At 37.9% G+C, this 22,960-nt stretch overlaps 1 protein-coding gene across 2 annotated transcripts; it reads left to right on the plus strand.

The window, feature by feature from the left end:
* Positions 1-1,026: 1,026 nt before the first annotated feature.
* pam (peptidylglycine alpha-amidating monooxygenase) lies at positions 1,027-21,494 on the plus strand. Of its 2 annotated transcripts, none has more exons than XM_014994948.2 (25): positions 1,027-1,350; positions 3,723-3,848; positions 4,061-4,178; positions 4,327-4,384; positions 5,071-5,158; positions 5,552-5,643; positions 5,901-5,984; positions 6,999-7,047; positions 7,460-7,527; positions 9,047-9,127; positions 9,206-9,282; positions 10,354-10,457; positions 10,825-11,018; positions 13,184-13,234; positions 13,786-13,915; positions 14,492-14,608; positions 14,732-14,804; positions 15,404-15,614; positions 15,917-16,120; positions 16,259-16,374; positions 17,892-17,988; positions 18,192-18,242; positions 18,321-18,563; positions 19,397-19,456; positions 19,967-21,494. In XM_014994948.2, the coding sequence occupies exons 2-25, from the start codon at positions 3,760-3,762 to the stop codon at positions 20,155-20,157; spliced, it is 2,646 nt and encodes an 881-aa protein (XP_014850434.2). In that variant the 5' UTR covers positions 1,027-1,350; positions 3,723-3,759; the 3' UTR covers positions 20,158-21,494. The 2 variants fall into 2 exon arrangements, with proteins under 2 accessions (XP_014850434.2, XP_014850437.2); XM_014994951.2 differs by having other exon boundaries at positions 1,030-1,350; positions 18,324-18,563.
* Positions 21,495-22,960: the final 1,466 nt, after the last annotated feature.

Raw genomic sequence — 22,960 nt, forward strand, 5'->3', positions numbered from 1 at the left:
TTCTCAACTCATTGGCTATAGACTAGACTCGCTTATCTTGCAAAACAGCTTGAGGTTACATTTGAAGTGAGTATTGTAATTCCATGCGTCAATGTATTTTTTGGAATTATATATACACAAAGTAATGCATGAGCGGGGATGGCAAATAATAAATTAATTCCAATTATTTTGTTTTTATTTCTGAAAGATTAACAGAGATCTGCAGCTTATGGAAGAGGTTTTTGGCAAAGCAACTCTTCGTCATGCTCTTAATAAATTTGGGCTTTCTAAAATAGTGGCAAGAAGAAAGTCGATGTTTAAAGCAAACCGATGTTTAAAGCAAACCAATGTTGCAGCCCAAAGAAAAACACGTCTCTGTCTGTGAAACATGATGGGAGCAGCAGAATGCTGTGGAACGTTGCACAAGAACTGGAGAAGTAGGTTCCTGTAGGTTGACTGTACAATGATCTTCAACATACAACCATAATTACAATGAACTGGTTTAGGTTAAATCATATTCTTTTGAATTATTATCTTTATAGTTCATATTATTATTGTTGTTATTATCAGATTCAATTTTTCATACTTCTGTCCTACTTCTCCTTAATATGTCCTGCTGTAACAACTGATTTTGTCCAGTCTGGGATTAAAAAAATGACTATTCTATTCTATTCTCTTCTATTCTATTCTATTCTATTCTATTCTATTCTATTCTATTCTATTCTATTCTATTCTATTCTATACTATGTTAGAATGGGTCAGCAATGGTACCATCCAATCTGACTGAGCATGGACTATTTTAGGACGGAAGAAACAGTCACTAAATGTTGTTTGTAATGTAAAACAAACAAACAAACAAAAAACATAAAAATGTTAAAGTTACAGGTTTTCATGTCAGTGCTGTCAGTTTAATGCACTGGCATCCTTTGAATGACGCCAGTGCATTAAAAGGAATTTAATGTGGTTAGTTAAAGAAAGCATCGGCTTTTAATGCAGAACATAAATATATTTAAAAAGCATAGGAAGAAAAACAAACATTCATAATTGGTATTATGATAGTTTTTTATGACAGTATTACTTATCTCATGAGCAGAACACTGAACATCAGTTTCCTATTGATTGATTTTACAGCTAAAAACGTCGGACGCGCTGACATAACGATCCAATAAGATTATACGTCACTTCGGCATCTACGCATGCTGTCTGTGCCTCCCATGGACTATTATGGTCAATCTATGGCTACTTGGTGCTTTTACTCTGAAAGGGGAAGTGCAGACGTGACTTCTTATCAATTAAAAAAAAAAAAAAAAACGAAAAAAAAAACCGAGAAAACAATCGTCATCTGGAAAGACGTGCTGCGACCACCAGCAGGTATTATATTCCGTTGATTGAAAATACTAGCCGTATCTTTGCGAATTGTCGTCTCTTGTTTGGTCGCAGTTTAATAGAAGTCGGTTACAATATAGACAACCACCTTTAGCCTACGGAGCTCATAGATATTACTGTTTAAACCGTATTAGCCACATTAGCTAACAATGTTAGAGCATCTCTACAGCGAAGGTGTATCGTTCCAGCACTTATTAGCTACAGTGAGCTCTATTTTAGCCATTTTGACCAGGTGTAACACGCCGGTAGTCGGAAAACATAATGGTGATATGTTTTCGTCTGATTCAGGCTCTCCATCGATGTTTTAACTATCCTATAGTTCGAAATGATTTGAACCAAACATATTTTAGCACGCCAAATAAAAACGCCACCAAATGAAAACGTCAAGTTCCTACATGCTTATCGTAAAAACTCATATATTTAACACATTTATTATCTCTGCTTGGCCTTAACCAGCTGTCGCCTCAAACCAAAGAAGTCGTGTTTACCACATCAGTGGAAATTTAAAATGATTCTAAAGTCGTTCTTGAGAGTCTACACAGTCGTAGAAATGTTCATATTAACACTGCGTATAGATTTAATGTGGTTGACGGTTTATTGCGTACTCCGTGTGTGGGAAGAGTCTCGTTTCCATAGTTTCCTTTTTGCTCTCAGAGGGTTGTTATGTTAGCACAGAGCTGACCTTCAGCCTTCTTTCCTCAGTTGGCTCCACCATGCTCTGTCAACAGCGATGAGTCATCAGGAAAGCAGAGCATTTCAATGAGTTTTAACACTGAAAAGCATCCTCTAAATTTAAAGTTCAATGATACCAACATATGCTTGCACACTCCGACGCAGAGGAGAATATCACTGAGCTTTGCAGTAGCTGTAATGTTCCCCACATTTTCGGTAGTTATATGTTGAAACAAACAATTTATTTATTTTATTAGTCCCACAAGTGGAGAATTTAAGCTGTCATGACAGAACAAAAGAGTAACAGAAATAAAACAATGGTACAGAGTAGAACCATACAAGCTAAAATGGAAACATAAATATGAAAATATCAATATAAATATATAAAAGATACATGTGTAAAAATATATGCACACAAGTCTACATTTACAAAACCGCAGCTGCATGCACACACACATGCATATACATACACATACATACATTCATATATACACATGCACCCACAGGGAACGGTATGTTCATATCACACTCATAGAAATATTGCACATCAACAGAAAACTACCAAGTCTATAGAAGAAGTGTGTTTGTCAGCCTGTTGTGTGAATGATCAGCTGTTGAATGTTGTAGTCTGACAGCAGTTGGAAGGAAAGACCTTCTGAAGGAGCTGCTCAGTGCTGTCACATTCCCTGCATGGGCTGGGTGATGTTGTCCAGCAGGGATGACGGCTTATCTGCCATTCTTCTTTCACACTCCACCTCCACTGGGTCCAGAGGGCATCCTGGAACAGAGCATGTCATCCAGATCAGCCTGTTCAGTCTCTTTCTGTCCCCAGAAGACTGCACCTTTGCAGTGGAGAATGCACCATCTCTTTGGTTTCTCCTCCGTTTGTCTGGAGGTAGTTCTGCTTGCACCACTTCACAGTCATTAGTCAGTTCTCCATAGTCCTTGTGGTCCCCATCTGTGATGAGGCAGCTGTTGTGCTCTGTAAAAAGCAGTTTGTGGAATTGTCAGAACCGTTCCCTGTGGTGCTCCAGTACTGTCTGAAACACAGCCCTGACCTCGGTTTGTGAGGTAGTCCAGGATCCATGAGGCAAACTCATGGTCCACTCCTTTCTTCTCCAGCTTGTCTCTGAGTTGTGGGTCAGATGGTGTTGAAGTAACTGGAGAAACTGATAAAATATGATTCTCACAGAGCTGCTGACAGTGTCCAGGTGAGAGAGAGCATCATCCACCCTAATGCCTGAGGGATTAATAGAAAACTTTCAAATGACACCAAGGTCATATGTGCAGGTTAAAAACGAAGTTTGCTGCAATAATTTTGCAGCAAAGCTGAATTTTTGAACCTTAATTTTCATTAAAATCTGTGAAAAGGTTTGAACTCAGCATCAGCAAAACAAGACTTGATGTTCAAAAAAATGTTTCAAGTATTGGGATTATTATTAATTATTATTATTATTATTATTATTATTATGATTATTATCTGCCTTTATAATGGTTACAAGAAATGGTGGTTGGATGAAATGTTGTTTAGTCTGAGGCCATTTTTGTAACTGTAGCATTTTAAGGAACAGACATTCCTTACAATGTCTATTTCAGAAGAAACAGTGTAGCATGTTTTGTTTGTAGCGTGTTCAGGAACTCAGCATTGTGTGTTTTAGTTATCCTTATGGTTTTCCCATTTGCAGCCTGGTAGTGAACGGCAGAGTGAAACCTGTAGGTGTGATGGGACTCCTAGTGGTCAGTTTGGTGGTAGCGTTCCTCCATCACAGTCACAGTGTGGAACTGCAGCCCTCCCTGTATGGGTCAAAGAGGTAAGGAAGACCTTAAATTCAACTCGGAACCTTTTTTTCACTAAAAGATTCTAGCTTAAATATCTACATGCCGTTTATATTGACTGAGGTTTAAATTCTGGGTTTCCTGCTGAATGTACTCCCAGTAATAACAAACAGAACAGATCTGCTTTAAATAAATAAAGGAGGAGTGTATATGTTAGTAATGGAGTGTATGTTGTTGTCATTCCAAGGGTTTGGGAAAATGTCTTAAGTCCCAGTGACTGTGTGTCCAGAGTCAGGCCACCGCAGCTCTTTAACTCTCAGAATTTCACAGTGGATCTTCGAATGCCTGGGGTTTTACCAACTGAGGTGAGTCTTTTATTTTTTTCTACCATAAATCTACTTCTAATTTAAGAAAATTATGGTAAGTTTCTGGTTTACCTTCAAATTAATGTTATGCAGAACATTTGTGTTTGATTGAAATAAAGTGATGAGCCTCATCCTCTTATTGTTTCAGTCGGACACTTACCTGTGCATGGCCTTTCCTGTGCCAACTAGTCGTGATTCATATATTGGTGAGCAAGTCTTCACTTAATGAAATAGCTGTTTTAAATAAACAGATGTTTGGTAACGCCATGCTTTTATTCACCATGAGAAAACAACATGGTCTGTTTGAATTAAATATAAAAATTAAAACACAAAAATTGTTTGAATTAAATGATAAAAATATGATTTTTACATATTTGTTAAAATTGACAATGCAATATGAGATGGATAATCTTTGCCTCCTCAATATGGTCTTACAGCAGTCTGCAGAAATACACGGCTTCCTGTCAGAAACAACCAATCAGAGCTAGGGGGAGGGTCTTAGCGCTGTTAAATAGCCACCAATGGCAGTTTTCCTGCAATGTTAGGTTGTCTGCCTATCATTGGAACAGCTGGAACTTATGAGCGCTGTGCAGAAGAGGGTGCAAGCAGCGCTTGTACAAGCATAATTGACAGCATTATGATTCTCCTCCTGGCTCTGATTGGTTGTCTCTGACTGGAAGCAGATGAAGGTCGGGCAACAGGGAAGAGGCAGGGGATCTCAGTTTTTTTGTTGTTTTTTTTTTATTTAGATTATCTGTGTCATCTTATACTGTCAGGAATAGTGACAGTAATAATAGTGGTAAAATTCATATGGAAATGTTGAAAAATTGTTAAAACTCAGTTGATTTAGTTGAAAATGTTTCCATTAAGCACAGTGTGTTTCCTCTCTCAGTGGACTTCCTACCTCATGCCAGTATGGACACTGTTCACCACATGCTGCTGTTTGGCTGCCAGACTCCTGTCTCCACCAGCAGCTACTGGTAAGACCTGCATGTCAAAATAACACAAAGAGAATCATTTTTACAAGCTGGAGCTCAGTTTTGAATGCTGTATTTCATCAAACTTTTGATCCATAATCTACATAAATTTTTCTCATTATTTTTTAAATCTTTTGATCAGTTAAAACGTCCCATCATGATATGAGAGATTGCAGTTGAACTCCTGTTGGCACATGTACAGTAGCTGGTTGGGGACAGGAGAGATGCTAAGAAAATATTTGTAAACCTCCCATCATTCTGTCATTTAGCAAATAGAAATACTTTTGCTGATCCTTCATGACCTAAAACAGTAAAAGCTTAGTTAGGTTTAATTTAAGACTATAAAAAAGGTTGCATGTCTTTTCATGGCATTGGCTTTATTCCTTCTCTGCTCAGGGACTGTGGCAGTGTACAGGGAACTTGTGAAGACGAGTCTTCCATCATGTATGCCTGGGCTCGAAACGCTCCACCAACAAAATTACCTAAAGGTACGTCACACACTCAAGGTAAACAATTTGCATCGTTTCAAGTTATGTATTGTTTTAACAGGTATTAAAATTATTTTATTAGGAGAAACATTAACAAAAACAGTTTTAGGAAAGGTTCAGATGAATATAAATAGCTGCCGATAATATTCAGAATTCATTCTTTATTTAATGAATAGTTGGTTAGCTACATTCAGACAGAAAAGAGAGAAGGTTTTGTGTCTGTTTTTCACTGATTTGTATTCCTCTTCTTCCATCAGATGTTGGCTTTAAAGTCGGAAGAAATTCAGGAATGTCTTACTTTGTGCTGCAGATACATTATGGAGATGTCAGTGCCTTCAGAGGTGAGTGTTTCTTAACCTTTCTATCAAACTCCCCAAACTTCTGAATAGATCCAAGTTGGTGCAATTTATTAGTTACTGCATAGAACAAAATGGGGAGAAAAGCTGTAAGTGGTTTCAGATTACCCTTTCTTCCTGTGATCTTTACGTTTTGCGATCAAGTGAAATGAATCCGGGTGTTGGTGTCATCCCATCAGTATTACACACCCGATCCCCCTTCAGTTCAATTCAGAATACTTTGTTGAACTTTCTTCCTGTATTTCTTCACAAATTGAAAAATGACTAAATGTTTTTACTTTTTACTTTCTAAGTACATTCAAGTCTTTTTCTTGTGATAAAGAAACTCCCACACATATTGAAAAAACTGGTTGATAAGCTGTTGAGAAACAGACTGAACAACCTTGAACACATCTACAGACAGACATGCGTGAAAATATTCCAGCCAAGCAAAAGCATCCACCTTTCACTGCTCTGCAGCAGTAGAAAGTGTTGCTAACCAGCCCTTTAAGTAAGATGACAAAAAAGTCAAAAATAGCAAAAGCTATTTAGAAAAACTGCTAATGGAGGTTTGTTAAATAACTAAAATGCGATTTCAAGAGCAGTTATCTAAATTTCTTTTCAGTTACTGATAAGTTCTAGGTTTTTGGTCATTGCTCTTAAATTAGAAAGTGTTAGCTTTGTTGAATTTCCAGTGAATGTTGTCAGCTTTAAATTGGATCCATATTTTTATGGAGCTACATTCAGACAGAAAAGGTAAATTTTTCTCCAGAGCCCATATAAGCTAACTGAAGACTGATTAGTTGTTGGATTGTTGCTGAGCTCTGTCTGTCAGACAGTCAGCATTTCCAGTCACTTCCACATTGTGCCATTCTGAGCCAGAAAAATGCATATGGATTTTAGCAACAGTGCTTTAGCAGTTGAACGTTTTCTGGGCCATGAGCAGACCATGGCCATATAGGACTAGGAGACTGGATGATGTTAGTAACTGTATTAATTGTTTTTTCTCCTGTTTTCCAGACCATCACAGAGATTGCTCTGGACTAACCTTAAGAATGACATTAAAACCGTAAGTCCACTTACTGACACTGCAGTAGCATCCAGTCCAGATTACTGACTCTTCAATACATTCAGATAAATAATAAAATTGGATTTTTGTTTTCTTAAAGAAAAAGATGAAAAGACACTGCAACATTTTGGTTTAGCTGGGGGAAGTGTGCCACATGCAGATAGTGAAGGTACTTTGAAGGCCATTTTTGAAGGATTAAGAAAGCAGAGTTATTTTTGGTGATTGTAGAGATAAAATGAAAACATCCCTTAAATTGCCAATTAAAAAGGATGTATCTGCCTGCAGTATCTGGGATAACAAACATAAAACACCTTCCACTAACGCTGTGTGTGAAATCGAGGAAGGTCTGGCTTTTACTGAGTTAAAATGGAGAAAGAAAGAGCTTCCTTTGTTCTTTGTTTGTCCATTAAAGGCAGCCCTTCATTGCGGGCATCTACCTGCTAATGTCTGTGGACACGGTCATCCTTCCAGGAAAAAAAGGTACATTTGTTCTTTGTGAAGCTTTAGGTTGGTAAACCTCAAAGTCTCTATATTATTCTCTGACTGGCTGTTGACTCATAAACTTTATCAAGTAGTGTAATCATGTGCAGCACTGTAATAGATGATGGCTTATCTGCTTATAGTTTGTCAGACCATATTATTAATCTGTGTAGCTCCAGTATAGCGGTGGTCATTTATTGTGATAAATTTCTTGTCATAAGAATTTAGATTTACTGTAGTCATGATAGATTCCAAGTTAAAACTCTCCGAGACTGACTGTATTGTTGGTATTACTGTTTTCTCGACTGATGAAATGTAGTTGCTGTGAGCAGTTTAGTGATAAAAATCATTCTTCTTTGTGACTGATGCACTAAAAAACATAATACTAACAGAATGTTTTTCAAGAGCTAGCCAGCAGCAGTTAGCAAACATCTGGTGGAACTGTGCATCAGCTGAGCTCATGATAGGAGCTGCTTCTAAATGCTGGTAGTAGAGTTTCCTTCTACTCAAATTCTTTAGAACCCGCTAATTATTAATCAACCTAACAAGTATTACCTTTTCAAAAATCAGAGAGAAGCTGAAGCTCTTTTTGTTTCACACTTTTTTCCACCAAATCGGTTCCAGTTCTCAGCTGGTGCTGGAGCTTCTTAGCCATTGTTCCTTGTGTTGCTACTGAGACAAACTCCAGCCGCAGCCCAGAAAACTGGCTTCAGATCCAGTACAGGAAAGAGGAGACATTATGCTTCAATGATTTGAAAATGTCAGATTAACATCAGAATAACAGAATGTCACTAATTTTCCTGCAGTTTATTCTGAAATCACCTGTCATCTTTTTTCAGCTGCATTCACAGCTGATAAAAGCTGATCAGGATTGTGAAGCGTTCACAAGCAGAGATTATTTAAAACGGAACTAATGACCTTTTGAGCTATTGGTAGGGATGCTGGGATTGGTCATATTTTTATTTATTTATTTTTTTTGAGTGAGTAAATTGTCTCCAATCGCTACAATCTATAACAAGAACACAATCTGGTTCCGTTTCTCCACAGTAAACAGTAAAAGGTTTTACTGAATTCATATACTGAATTAGATGTTGGCAAATGTCAGCATAAAGCTGGCAGTAAGATGTGACACATTTGTGCAGACAAACAGAAAAAGGAAGCAGCAGAAAGCAGGTTGATCATGCAGATGCAGTGTGTTGCTGTGTGAGTGTGTGATGATAAGACGTTCCACATGGGGAACTATGACAATGAGTTTTTTATGAACTTTACTTTGAGCAAGTAATTTTTCAAAAGGGAACTTACTGTTCTAAGTAGCTACTAGTTATACTTCAGTAACTTAATTATGCAGTCAGATTTTGGCCCCACGTTAAATTTTAATAAGATCATCCAGAATGAGATCTGTAACTATAACAAGTAAAAATGGAGAGAGCTACATAAGTTATATTACCTCATTTAGGAGATAAAGCAAAAATGCATTGACAGAAAAAACAGTTATTTGTATTTTTTTTCTTTCTTTCAGTTACAAATGCGGATGTTGCCTGTGACTACGATTCCTACCCGATCTACCCATTTGCCTTCAGGACCCACACACACAGCCTCGGTGAGGAGTCGGGTCATTTGCTGCTTCTGTGTCTCCTGGAGTTGCATCCTTAGTTCTTCATGGTCATTTCTTTCACAGGCAAAGTGGTCAGCGGTTACAGGATTCGTGATGGGAAATGGAGTCTGATTGGGAGACAGTCCCCTCAGTTACCACAGGTAGATAACCACTGTGACATCACTTCTATACAACTGTTGTTTTTCTGAGAGATTTCTAATTTTCTCTCAAAAGTCACTGCTGTCTGTTTGGAAGATAGTTGACTGCAATTTTTCACATTTTTTGTCCATATAAAATCCTCTCTTTGAATGGTGCATTCATAAAAAGATGTCAGGATATTTTTATCAGACTCATATGTAATATGTGTTTCCATCTCCCATTAAGCACATAAGAAGAGCCAAAAGCCTTGAGTGACCATAAAAACATTTTTTGCAAAACTGAGGAAGGTATTTCAGATTTTGATGCTTCCATCAGCCTTATCTAGTGTGATACTTCAAAATGTGCATAAAAATACATTGATGGAACCATGGCTACTGTCTTCCATTCAGAGTAGAATATAAAAAACAATCTAAATCAGTTTGGGGTGAAAACAAAGACAGCAGTATTGTCTTCAGGTTGTCCGCTGCATGGAGGACAACCTGGTCCTCCAGTGTCTGTCCCATCTGAGGAATCCATTGATTAGCTCAACCTGAGGCAGACGGTCACATGGTGATGATGATGCACAGCAACGTTGCTGGTATTCAGAGCCTGAATGCGTTTAGTCAGTTTGTATGAGGACTGAGAGACAGAGCTGGTCCTCGGCTTTGATTCTGTTGTCCCAGTTACGCAACCTGAAAACACACACAGCCTGTGATGTTGGTGTGTCATCTTAAATGATGTGAAAGGTTCATGGTTGTGTGTTTATTATGGGACTATGATCAGGAAGAGGCTTTAATCTCCTTTAGGTATTTTTTACAGTCAAGTTATTATATTAAGTGTCTTTTTCTTTGACTTTTTACCACACTATTATTATTATCATCATCATTATCTATTATTAGAACATAGTTAAAACATTATCATCAAAATCTGTGTTTTTAATAATTCTGTATTGTTTATTTTAAATAAACATAACTGTTTCTTTATCTCCTAGTCGTAATGAATGTGAATAATGAATAGAAGTTCTATTTCTCATTTATGAATGTTTTTTCTAATTCATGCTGTTCTTTGCTCATTAATGAATGTTTTCATTCCAGGCTTTCTATCCTGCTAACAAGGAAGTGACTGTGCGGTACGGTGACACCGTGGCTGCCAGATGTGTTTTTAGTGGGGAGGGCCGGATCTCCAAAACGTACATCGGGTGAGTTTCATAAATCACTGCCAAATATTGCTGATTAGATGGAATCCAAACACACATTTGAATAATTTATACGATTATTCAAATAATCTTACTATATTTAAAATTTTCATTGGACTTTTTCAAAGGTTTAGAAAATAGAACGATGCATATTTCGTCAATTAAACTTCATTTGAACTTCTTATTTCTCTTCCCACCTTTTGTAGTTTAGTGATTGTGCCCACAAATAGCTTGTGAAGCATTGTCAGTTTCCATGCCAACCATCAGGCTCACAATACCTATATATGATGCAGACTGAAGTGGCTTTGAGGTAGCACCACTAATCAGTGCTGCTTGTGGCTTTAATTATCGTAATGCTTTTTTTCTGCAGGGGTACTTCAAATGATGAAATGTGCAACTTCTATATGATGTACTACATGGACAGCAGACATGCCGTTCCGTTCATGAGCTGCATGGAGACGGGCTCTAAAGAACTCTTTCGACATATTCCAGCAGAGGCAAATGTTCCCATTGCTGTGAGTCCAGGTCACATGCACGCCATGATGCCAATGGGAAATGCTACAGGTACATAGATCTACCTCCTCTACGTCTGTCTCATAAACAGTCTTGCGCGTAGTGAGCAACATTGCCAATAAATATCCTGTATAAATATCACTGAACTTTCTACCAGCCGAAGCAGTTAAAGCTTCTTCATCGTCCTGCTCAGGCTTCAGAGAGGGCTGTGTGTTTTAGTCTTGTGCTTTGTGTTACTTCATCCAGATGAGCGAGTCATCTTCAGCTCAGTGCTTCTTGAAGGTGACAGTACTGCAGTGTCATGTCCATACCATGCTGCTGCTTCGTCATTCTCCATGCGTAATAACGGCTTTTGGCTTGTGGTAAAGCAACAGTTCTACAGAAACTACTCACAGAAAAGCTCAGAGCCAAACAAACGCATAATAAACGAGTTTTTACAGCATCACAAGCAGTTAACTTGTCAATTTATCCACGTATTTTCTTTATCAACTCTCCTATACAGCACTGCAATTTTCGATTATTTTAGTAATCAATTATCATGATGGTTAATCAATTAATTGGGGAAAAAAATTAGTAAATTCTAGAGATTTTTTATTTAACCACTCAATCCTGTTTTTGTACATTATTAGGAATACATTAAAAAAGCAATTAGGCACATAATTAAAAAAGTAAAAAAATTAGCTGCCTAAAGTGAAAAACATCATTCCTTCATTTGTAGAAAATAATGCATCTACAGATAAATTAACATGTAAAAGAATTCAGTCCTTCCTGCTCGACTTTAACATCAATACAGTGATCTGATCTGTTTACTTTTTTTAATTAACCAATTATTAATTGATTGCAGAAAGGGCGGAATGGGAGGCCTAAGTAAAACATATTTACAGACAAAGGTTTGATTTATCTTAAGTACAGACTGTTTTTATTGTTCATACAGTTTTGACTTAATTACTGCTCTGAACGTTATTATTTTAGTAAATGACCTTTTTTTAGTCTTTATACTCCAGTTAACGATTAATCGATTACTAAATCAGTCGACCATTTTTTCAGTGATTCCTTCTACTTCCTTATTGTTCTGTAAAAAATCCTCCTCATTTATTTCCTGACAGGAAATAAATGATTTACTCTGAGTTTGTATCCTTTTGTGTAAAATGAGTGACAGCAAAACAGCTTGAATGAAGAGAGATGTAGAACTTAAACTTTCACTGACCTCTAGGCTCATTACAGACTATCATGCTTTACTTTGTGTGAAAGTGATTTAACGAAAGTGAGTCCATCAGGCGTTGTTGTGAATCCAGCATGAACTAAAAGCCAGATAATAGGCTTTCCAGTTAATTGTTGTCCATTAAAAATTATGTAATGTATGTGGGACTTTTTCTTTTTTTTAAATAATTGAGGGAGCTCTTGGGTTGATGAATACTTTAGAAAACTAAACACAGTCTTCCACAGCTTTCTCTGATGTAACCTGAAACCTTGTTTGGACAGGAAGAACCTGCAGCTGCAAAGATCTGCTTCTCTAGACTGAACGTAGTGTGAAGCACTTAGAGGTCCTCTAAGGCCTGTATGCAAGTACAGGCCATTTCCCGTTTCTGTTTGCTGATGATACAGAGCAGTCTCCATGGTAACTGAAGTGAAGTAACTTGAAGGGCAGCAAGTGACAATTGTGAGAGGACAACATCCTGTTTCTTAATCTCTACAAGACTTGGAAAAAGTGCAGTCCAGTTTATTTGTGTCGCACATTTCAGCAACAAGGCTCTTCAAAGAGAGATGCAAAACTTTCACCGTCTGGCGATTAGATTCAGTAATGATTCTTAATTCAGAAACCATTATTTCTATCCAAACGATCTAGAGATTCTGTTTAAGTTACGGAACAAAAGGAAAAGACATTGTAATCAGAACATTCATTAAACCATTCCCATACTGGATCAAATTCAGATAGGTTATATTTAAACAGAAATAGCTTCGTGCATAAAATTCTGTAATATAAAGCATGACTTTATAAGCGTCTTTAAGTATCAGGTCTGAGTCCAAAAAATACAAAAATGTATATAAATAACTCCAAAAAAGTACAAAGGTTTTAATAAAGGTGGCTGGTTACAAATCGCAGAGATGTGTAACATAAAGTCATTTTGAATAGAATTGTCTTTATTGATTCATTTAGTTGTTTTTCATCCCAAAGTTGCATCTGATTCTTTTTATTTTTTCATTTCTCAATCAAGACGACAAACAGTCGATGAATGGCAACAAAGCAGAGCCGGTTCTGGATCAGGGTGAGTTGAAAGGGAATCAAATGTGAACTATGTCCATAACACTACATGACCAGCTCATAGGTAATAAAACAGATGCTGAAATGTAAAAAAAAAAATAAAAAAGATTAGTGGAAGTAGCAGCATGTTATGTAGTATAATATTGAACCATAGTCTTAATTTCAACAATATAAATAGCAAAGTGAAATTGTGGGCTAATTGCTACTGATATCATCCTTGTTGTATTTAACAATATTCCATCTGCATATTTTTTGATTTTTGAATTTTTTTTTCCTGTAAGATACTACGATAAACCAGACTGCACTGAATAATGACTTCATATGCCCATCTGATATGATTCACTAGACAGTGAAATAAAAGACTGACTGTACCGTAGTGACTGTGAGCCAGGCCAGCTGGAAAGGTTGACTGGATTCTAGTAAAAAGTTGTTATTGTTTCCCAGTTGGCTTTGTGAAAATAAACATTTATGAGGAAGAACAGTGGAGAATTCTTCAGCTCATATGGAAATGTGTGTGCGTGCGTGTGTGTGTGTGTATTCATGGTGTGGTTGTAGATTCTCATTTGGAGCAGGTGTCAGCATGGCCGCAGAGTTCTCTTCAGCTGGGCCAGGTGTCAGGACTCGCCCTGGACTCTGATTCCAACCTGGTCATTTTTCACAGAGGCGACCACCACTGGGGGGCAGAGTGGGTTACTTTCACTTTTCACATAGTTATGTTATTAACAAATTATTAATAAATGTTATCTAAGCACTTTAATGTCTGTTGTTTTCATCAAAACCGTTACTACTAAGAAATTATTTGGAGATCTCACATGCAGCTTTTTCGTCTCCAGTTTTTGTACATTCATTTGAGCTTCATTGGCAGGTCTGTAACAGCACCTAAATACAACAACAACTTTACTTTGGCGTAGATTTGATCATTTCTAGCAAAGTATTCATCTGCAGCTAAGAAATCCTTCTAACATCAACATGTGAGACGCCCAGCCCTTTCTGCTCAACTTAAAGGGGCAGTATTATGTCAAATAGACTTTTTAGATCTTTAAATCATGATATAATGTTAATTCCTCGTCAAAATCATATCTATAGTGTTGCCTTGATGCTTTCATGCATGTCTGACAAATCCCTTAATCTCCATGGCAACCATTTAGCTGTCAAAAAAACCTGGTTGGACCTAGCTCCGCCTTCAAGGGGCAGCTCCTCCTCGGAGCTGCAGTTTCCAAGGTTACACACAGTAAATGTTCTCCCTTGTGTGTTTGCTTAGTTCTTTCAACAGCCAGGCTCGGTACCAGCAGCGGTCCCTGGGGCCCATTCAGCAGTCTACTATTCTGGTTGTGGATCCGGCCAACGGCAGAATCCTGAAGGCTTCAGGCCGAAACATGTGAGTGTGTGAGAAAATGTTTCCTGGTTATAAATATAAAGGTTATAATGTCGGGATATGATGTGAAGCCCTGCAGTGTTGGGTCTATTTTTATTAACTTCAGATCGTTTTCTGGTCTTGCAGGTTTTATTTGCCTCATGGAATAACGACAGACCAGGAGAATAACTACTGGGTGACGGATGTGGCTCTGCATCAGGTGAGCTGCAGCGTGAGCTCTAACCACACTGGAGATACTTACACAAACACACAGTTTGTATTAGCATCAATCTAACTGGTACATAGTAGGGCATAATCTTGAATTAGAAGAAAAAAGTATGCAATAGGGATGGGCAATTATTGTGCCAATTTACTATTATTGTGTGAAAATATTTTTACCATCAGAAGAATTTGTCAACAATAAATTTGACATGGTTATGTATGCAAACCCTGAAAACTTAACGTAATTCTGGTTAATTATAAAAATGCACCATTTAATGTCTCTGGAGAGATCAGTTGTCCTTCATTAAAACTGTTAAGAGCGTGTTTCAGTGTTTAGGCTGTGATTGAGAGATGTGCAGTCACAGCTTTACACTGCAGACAGAAAACCTGCAAAAAAAAATCCACAAAATACGACCAACGTTTTGCCCACCTCAGTGTGTTTCTGTAAGTTCCTCACAGCATGAGGCCAGACAATTTATCATGACAGCAATCAGTCAAAATTCTTATCATGATAACTGATAAACAATAGGATAAATTCCCACCCTGACAGTGGCAGTGAAGTCTCCTTCAGCTGTTTTCTGTGTTGCTTTTCTTCAGGTGTTAAAAGTGAGCGGTGACGGCAGGGACAGAACCCTGCTGGTCCTGGGAGAGGCTTTCACTCCGGGGAGCGACACCGAGCACTTCTGCCAGCCGACGGATGTGGCCGTCGACCCTGAAACCCAGAACATCTTTGTGTCCGACGGCTACTGCAACGCCAGGATCCTGAAGTTTGCTGCCGATGGCACATACTTAACTCAGTGGGGAGCAGGTAGCCAGCTCAAATTACACACAGAGACATGGAGTGTTAAAGCCCTAAAACCTAGAGATTTTAGTTTTATTCCAAAGAATATCAATAAATGGTTCAGGAAATTCATTAAACTTCAAGGTATTCCTCAGTGCCAAATATCAAAGTGAAAATTTAATCAATGTAACCAAACTTATTCTTCAGGATCCCAGTTTCTGTGCAGTCAGAGCAACAATGATAGTATAATTCACTGTGATTACACGTTAGCAGCCCTGATGCTCTGTGGATCAGAAATTCACCTTCTCATCTCTACGTTCTGGGTAAAGGTTCGTCAGACAGAAGGAGGCGCACACCGTTCCGGATCCCCCACAGCTTGGTGTTCCTTCCTGACAGGAAGGAAGTGTGTGTGGCTGACAGGGAAAACGGCCGAATCCAGTGCTTCATCGCTGAGACCGGCGAGTTTGTCAAAGAGATAAAGAACGAAGATTTTGGAGGAGAAGTGTTTGCCATCACCTACAGCCCTGCTGGAAGTGAGTACACTGGCACTGTTGGTCCAAAGTTAGGTTTAGTTTCAACATCTTCACTTATCTCTGTTGAGGTTTTTTAAATTGTGAATATGTCATTTTAGTTGTTTTAATGAATCTCCTTCCTGTCGTCTCGTCCTGAAGACGGCCTGATCTTTGCAGTGAACGGAGATTCGCCCTACCACTCAGCTCCACTCAGAGGGTTTGTTCTAGATTATTCAACCAAACAAATTCTGGATTCCTTCAGCCCCACCCAGAAGGTAAACACGCTGACATACACTGACAGATCTTTTCCTAAAAACAGATGTTTCCTAGAGAAGAAACAAAAGTGTTAGCCGGAATGTCATTATTAGGTATTTGTGACTTTTTTAAAATCCATTTCTGGATTTCTCCATTTCTTATTGACACTAGAAACTCATAAAGGTTTGTCAAACAAACCTTCTTAGATTAGGATGGGCAATTGTAATTTAATGCCGGATTGTTTAATCAGTTTAATGCAGTCAAGTTGGCTTTTTAAAATAATAATTTTGCAGATGTGATGATGTAATTGATACTAATGTTTTGTTGGATTTTCCCTTTGTGGAGAACTTAAGAGAGGAGGCAAGGTTATTATGTAAAATCAACGTTTTTGGTATTTTTATCATGATGTAATAGAAACCATGCCTAATCAAAGCTGAAGAACTAAAGACTGCGAGATGTCTCTTAAAGCTTCTGCTCCATTCAGACTAAGAATTATTGAATAATCAGCAATCTTGTACAATTGTGATCAATTTATCATGAATCTCAGAATATAAACACTTAAAAAATATTTTATCTTTATTTTTAAAAGCTCAGGAAAAAAACCGTTGAGTGTTTTTCTTTCTTTTCGTATTTGAGGATATGCTGACCTTGAAGTTGGTGCTCTCTTTAAAGGCAATGTATCATACAAAATTCACATTTTACACATTTTGTACTTTCATTCGGATTTCAACTGCTTCTAAAAACAGCCAAAGTGTTAAAAATCATCCAGCCAGTTTTTGGAAACAAGTCGATTTTTTTTGTATCTGAAAAATGAGCTGTTTCAAAAACCTTCTGAATCTAACATCACGTTGTCAGCGGGCACTGCCCCTCACCTAGCAGGTAACGACGCCCAGCCTGTTACCTAGCAACCCCTGCCAAACTCCATTACATTTGGTCAATTGGTTTTACCACTGTATGCGCCGTACAATGGCTGCTGGAAAAGAGAAGTATTATTGACTTGCCATCCAAAAACCACTTGCTGCATGTTTGTTGGTTGTGGAGGAGGCTCCACTTCTGCTTTTCAAAGATGTATATTTGCGCATATGTCATTTTAACGTGCGAGTGTAAATGTTGAGTTGGGGGGCGTGGCCAGAGGCAGCTTACTTAAACTTTAAAGTGACAGAGTCCCTAAAACAACGCATTCTGAAACAGAACATAGCAGACTGGAGTCAGGAAAACATAATAGGGTCTCCTCTAATTTAATGTCTCCACTGAGTTTTGGGAGTTCAAACACTGTAACATTCATCTTTAGTGGCTGGGTTTAAATATTGTTGGAAAATAAGTTTATCTCTCAGTTTTAGCTCAAAACAATCTATTATTTTTCTTCACCTTCACAATCAAGCATTACTGTGTGGTGATCTATCACATAAAATCCCACTAAAATCCATCGAAGTTTGTGAACATAAAGTAACAAATGTGAAAAGGTTAAATATATGAATACTTTTGAAAGGTACAGTATGTTAATAACAGGGTTACTGTTGTGTTTTCCTTTCTACAGGAGTTTAAAATGCCTCATGACATTGTCGTAGCTAAGGATGGAAGTGTTTTTGTTGGAGACGCAGGAAGCAATTCAGTCTTTAAGTTTACTGCAGAAAGTAAGTTTATCCTCATTATAACACCATGCTAAATGTTCTAACTAAATGTGCTTTGTCTTGTTCACATGGGTTCAAATTCAGCTTATCCAACATATTTTATTGTCTCCATGTGACTTTTCTGATTTGATTTCATTCACAGATTTGTTGGTTGCAAACTGCATACATTAGTTTTTATTAGAAACTTTCTTGTCTCCATTTCTCAGAGTTACACCGCTCTGTGAAGAAAGCTGGAATTGAGGTCCAGGAACTTGAAGGTAAGCAGACTAAGTTCCGTTTGCAATTCCTGACTGCTCTATCAGCTCCCAGCTTCATCCCTCCTGCTCTTTCCTAAGAAGTGGAGGCATTCGTTCAAGCCAAGCTGAGGCCACATCCCAACATTTCAAAGACTGCGCCTGTCAAGGAGAAGCAAACCGTGGCAGAGAAGAACCATCCGCTGGTGGGAGTGGAACCCAGGAAAAGCACACCAAAGTCAAAGAAAGAGAACAGCATCCTCCCTGCTGTTGTTGTCTCTCTGCTCCTCGTCCTTCTGCTGGTCATCGTCTTCCTGGGAGTCTTCATGTGCTGGATGAAAAACAGTATGTATGATGAGAAAACAGGACGATTATCCTGACTTCATGCACTGATTCTCTCTAAGAGCTAACAAATATCTGCACATTTGTGTTTGTGCAGCTACAACTGAAAACACATACTTGACTTTCTTGTCAATCATTTATTGATTTATGTAACTCTTTACAAAGCAGCGAACCAGACTGCCAGAGTGCTTTACCATCAGAACAGGGCAGACTCTTACTTATACTCAAGTAAGAGTAGCATTATGTCTACATATTTTTACTCAAGTAAACATAAAAGAAGAAATGATTCAAGTAAAAGAAAAAGTACAGCGTAGTAAAAGTACTCCTAAAAGTACATCTTAGGAGAAAAATGGCTGATGATTATCATTATGAATATTCTGAACTTATGAAAGCAGCCTGTCAGTCCCACCACTCTCGGCTCTGACTACAGATCCAATCAGACTTCACACATGCAAAAAAAAAAAAAATCATATTTTTTCAAAATATCTGATCTGAGCATGAAGACCTGCAGTGTGAATGTAGTCATCGGATGATTGTGGTAACAATTTTACTGTCCACTTTGTATTGAAGTGTTGCCGAGTTTGTATTTATTAATATTCTTGACTATTTTTTGATCATCGCTGGTATTAATTCATGGACACTAATAAAACATCAATACAGCTTGAAAATTGTCCAGTTCTGGTCGGCTGCTGATGGACATTAAACCTCTATGCCTGCACATCCAGACAGACCAGGTGTTCTAAAGGGAAGGTCTATGCTGACTGTAACTGATTACGGTTTCCTGTTGGTTGTGCTGTGTGGCCTGCACTCATTTTCTGCTTACTGACTGTTTTCAGAGAGAAATGAAATCAAAATGGAGCCTCGCTCTGTGGGAGGAGTTTTGGGTAAAATTCGAGGTAAGAGAAAAAAAAAAAAAGACATTTCTGAACTTTGGCTGTGTTACATGTAGGCCTGTCACGATAACAAATTTTGCTGGACGATTAATTGTCTAAAAAATTATTGTGATAAACGATAATATTGTTTCAAGACCTTTTGACATTGATTTAATGGAAATGACTAATAATGCATGCGATTTCCTGCCATAGATAGATACACTTTATTTTCAAACGAACACATAACATTGGAACTTATAAACTAAATAAACAAAACAACCAAAAACAAAAATAAAATGGATTCTCAGTCTCCATTAACAAAAAACGTACTTGAACCTTTTTTCATTCAGTGTCATCAAGAGAAAGAAAAAAGGCAGGAAGAGACGATAAAGCCAATAATTAAAATAAGGTCAATAGGTTTAATTTATTGTGCGATTAATTGATTTATCGTTTATCGCGACAGGCCTAGTTACATGTGCTATAGATTGATCCTGAACTCCAGCAGGAAGTAACTCCCCTGTTCCTCCCCGTCAGGTAAAGCAGTGGGAACTCTGAACCTGGGGAAATTCTTTGCGTCTCACAAAGGTTACAGTCGCCAGGGTTTCGACCAGCTGAGCACTGAGGGCAGCGACCAGGACAGGAACGCGGAGGACAGCAGCGACTCGGACACAGAGGAGTACTCTGCTCCCCCTCCTCGCCCTCCTCCTCCTCAGTCCTCCTCTTAGGCAGTCTTTCCCTCCAAATACAGCTTAGATTTCTCACATGTGCTAATTCACTGTTTTTGTAACCGTTGTCAGCTGCCAATATTGCTATTTAATGTATATATTTAAATGTGTTGTATATAAAATTCATTTTATTGTCATCTTGATAAAATCTTGGAGACAAAATGATTATATTTATATTTTTCTTTTATAAAAAATAGATTGCCTTTATGGAAAAATTATCAGCACAGTCCCCAAAAACAACTGTCCACTAATATCAGGTTCAGCCTTAAAAAGTCCAAGAAAATCTGCAAATGCATTATTATGTAGAAAGAAATATTCATGTAGTTTTTATTTATGTTTTTTTTATTGTATTTTCTTTTTGTTTCTTAGCTCTCACTTTTTAATCGTTTTCATAAAATCCTGCAGCCCTGTGACTGTAGTGCCTACAGTACCACTAGGTGGGGCTGTTGTCAGCCAGGTTTGTGTCCTGCAGCTCCTGTCAGATTATTAAACATGGCTGATGCTCAGTCTGAATGTTGGCTCAGATTAAACCCTACAGTGTTTCAGTGTCAGCTTAGGGATGAGATGAATCAGGATTTCAGAGCAGAATCCTGACATCTGTTGCTGCAGTTCTTATTATAGATGTCATTTGATGTTCTTTATGACATTTCAGCATCATCATTGTATTTGGTCGACTATCATTTCTCTTGTAATTCTGTGCCTTCTGCTGGTTTGTTTTCTTCAAGGCAAATAGCCCAGATCTTCTTGTAGTATGGCATGGCTGACTATTTAACATGTGGGGAGTAGGCTTCATGCTGCTGCAGCTTTCTGCTTGTTGTCAAAGGCTGATCTGAACCCACTGTGCTTTTTTTTTTTTTTTTTTTTCTGTCCAGCGAATGGAAACTAAACTATTTCCTCTGTTCACCTCCAGAGTTTACTAAAAGCAGCACATTTATCCAGAACTGTATTCAGAACAGCATGGAAAGAGAATTTATTTTCCATTTAACTGCTGTTCAGATATTTTATCATAGCAGAATTCAAGTGAATGATTTAGTAAATCGCATCTTTAAAAAAAAAAAAAAAAAAATTAATGATTTGTTAAGTCACTTTATGTAATGTCAGGTTTTACATTAGTGGATCAGTTTTTCGGTTGTCACTTTTTAAAATCGTATTCCATGTTTTCTGCCGCTGCTCATAGTTTGCTATGGAGCTTGAGAGGCTTTCCTGACCGCATGCCATAGATATTTAGCTACGCTGTCACATGTGGCCTACCTTATATTAGCTGTGGCACCGGTTTAAGTACAAGAGTACTATTTTCAGTAACTATTGTATTTGTGTAATAAAGTGTCTGCAAAGCATCACTTTGTTGTGAATTTTTTTTGTCTAATTGACCTTTGACATATTCATTACATTTCCTGAAATGCTAATATTTAAACACTCATAGCTAAAAGGAACAACAAAGACTGAGGACACTAAAAAGAAACTCCACATTTTATTTTTCACATGACCTTATTTACATGTATACATGCATCAGCATTAATGTAAACACTGGCATCAATAAGGATTCAAGTGCAGCAAGAGGAGAAAACTTGGTTTTCTTTTCACATATGCACCATTTTTCATTGTTTTTGTGCCACTTGGATAATGTCACAGAATTACTGTACTCTGAAAATATTCACAACAGAAACAAAGACATCTGTTTATCTATCATGGCATTAATGCGAAACTGGAATAACCGCAGAAAGAGATTTTAGGTCAGTTTTTGTTTCTTCCAAACATAATGGTGTAACAGCATATTAGGGCTGTTGAAGACAGAAAAAAGCTTCTGCCAAAAAACACGGTTTTCTAGAAAATGTCTGAAAATGAATTTCAAAATTCCTGAGGTTTTTGGCAGAAATGTACTTTTTGTTTTTCTACATAAAATGGCACCAATACATCATCGTAGATAGACGTTGTATTCCAACCAAACAGGATCAACCTGTCAGCAGTGTGAGAGGAAATGAAGTCAGTAGGTATTGGGGGACAGGATAAACAAAACAACTGTCACAAATGCAAAAGAATACCTGCTGGGGTTCAAAATATTAGAGTGAAATCATGCAGAGCAAATTTGACTAAATGAATAAATAAAAATACATAGTAAGGACAGGCTTATTTTAAACTTGCTATAGAGGTTGCATGGTGATGCAGATGTTTGCTCTATGTGGTGTTTGCATGCTCTCGCTGTGTGTGTTTGTGTGTGGAGGTTACGTAAGCTCACTGACTTCCTCCCTCCTGTTAGGTTAATTGGTCTCTAAATGGCTTTGAGGCGCATGTGAACGTGTGCGTGCGTGACCTCTGCTGCCCTGCGGCAGTGCAGCTATCTGTCCAGAGAGCAGCAGACCTGTGGTAAATTAACTACAGGATATTAGCAGCGTTGGAGCATCAAACCCCTTATACTTTACTTGGGAGAAGCTATTTAGGGGAAGTAGTTTGAAATTTTACAGAAGAGTTATAGATTCAACACTTTGGAATGACATAACCTTTATGAACTGTGTGATGCAGTGAGCTTTAGTGCCATGTGCAGCTATGCTGCAGCTATACTGCAGCTACTACTTCTTGTGGTCGTCTTCAATGTTTTTGTCAGTAGTAACAGCTGGTTGTTGATCACATGACTCGTGTGACGTATAAAAAAGTGTATAGGAAAATGTCCAGATAAAGTCACCTCTGACTGACAAAAAAAAAAAAGGGTTTAGAATTGACATTTTTCAAACAGGCCATTTATGCTAGACAACCCTCCAATGAGGCTGAATCAAAACACTTCTGCAAAGAAGAGTGGGTCAAAACT

The sequence above is a fragment of the Poecilia mexicana genome, unplaced genomic scaffold (assembly GCF_051168715.1).
Source record: "Poecilia mexicana isolate PSO_F unplaced genomic scaffold, ASM5116871v1 scaffold_12, whole genome shotgun sequence".
Taxonomy (NCBI): domain Eukaryota; kingdom Metazoa; phylum Chordata; class Actinopteri; order Cyprinodontiformes; family Poeciliidae; genus Poecilia; species Poecilia mexicana.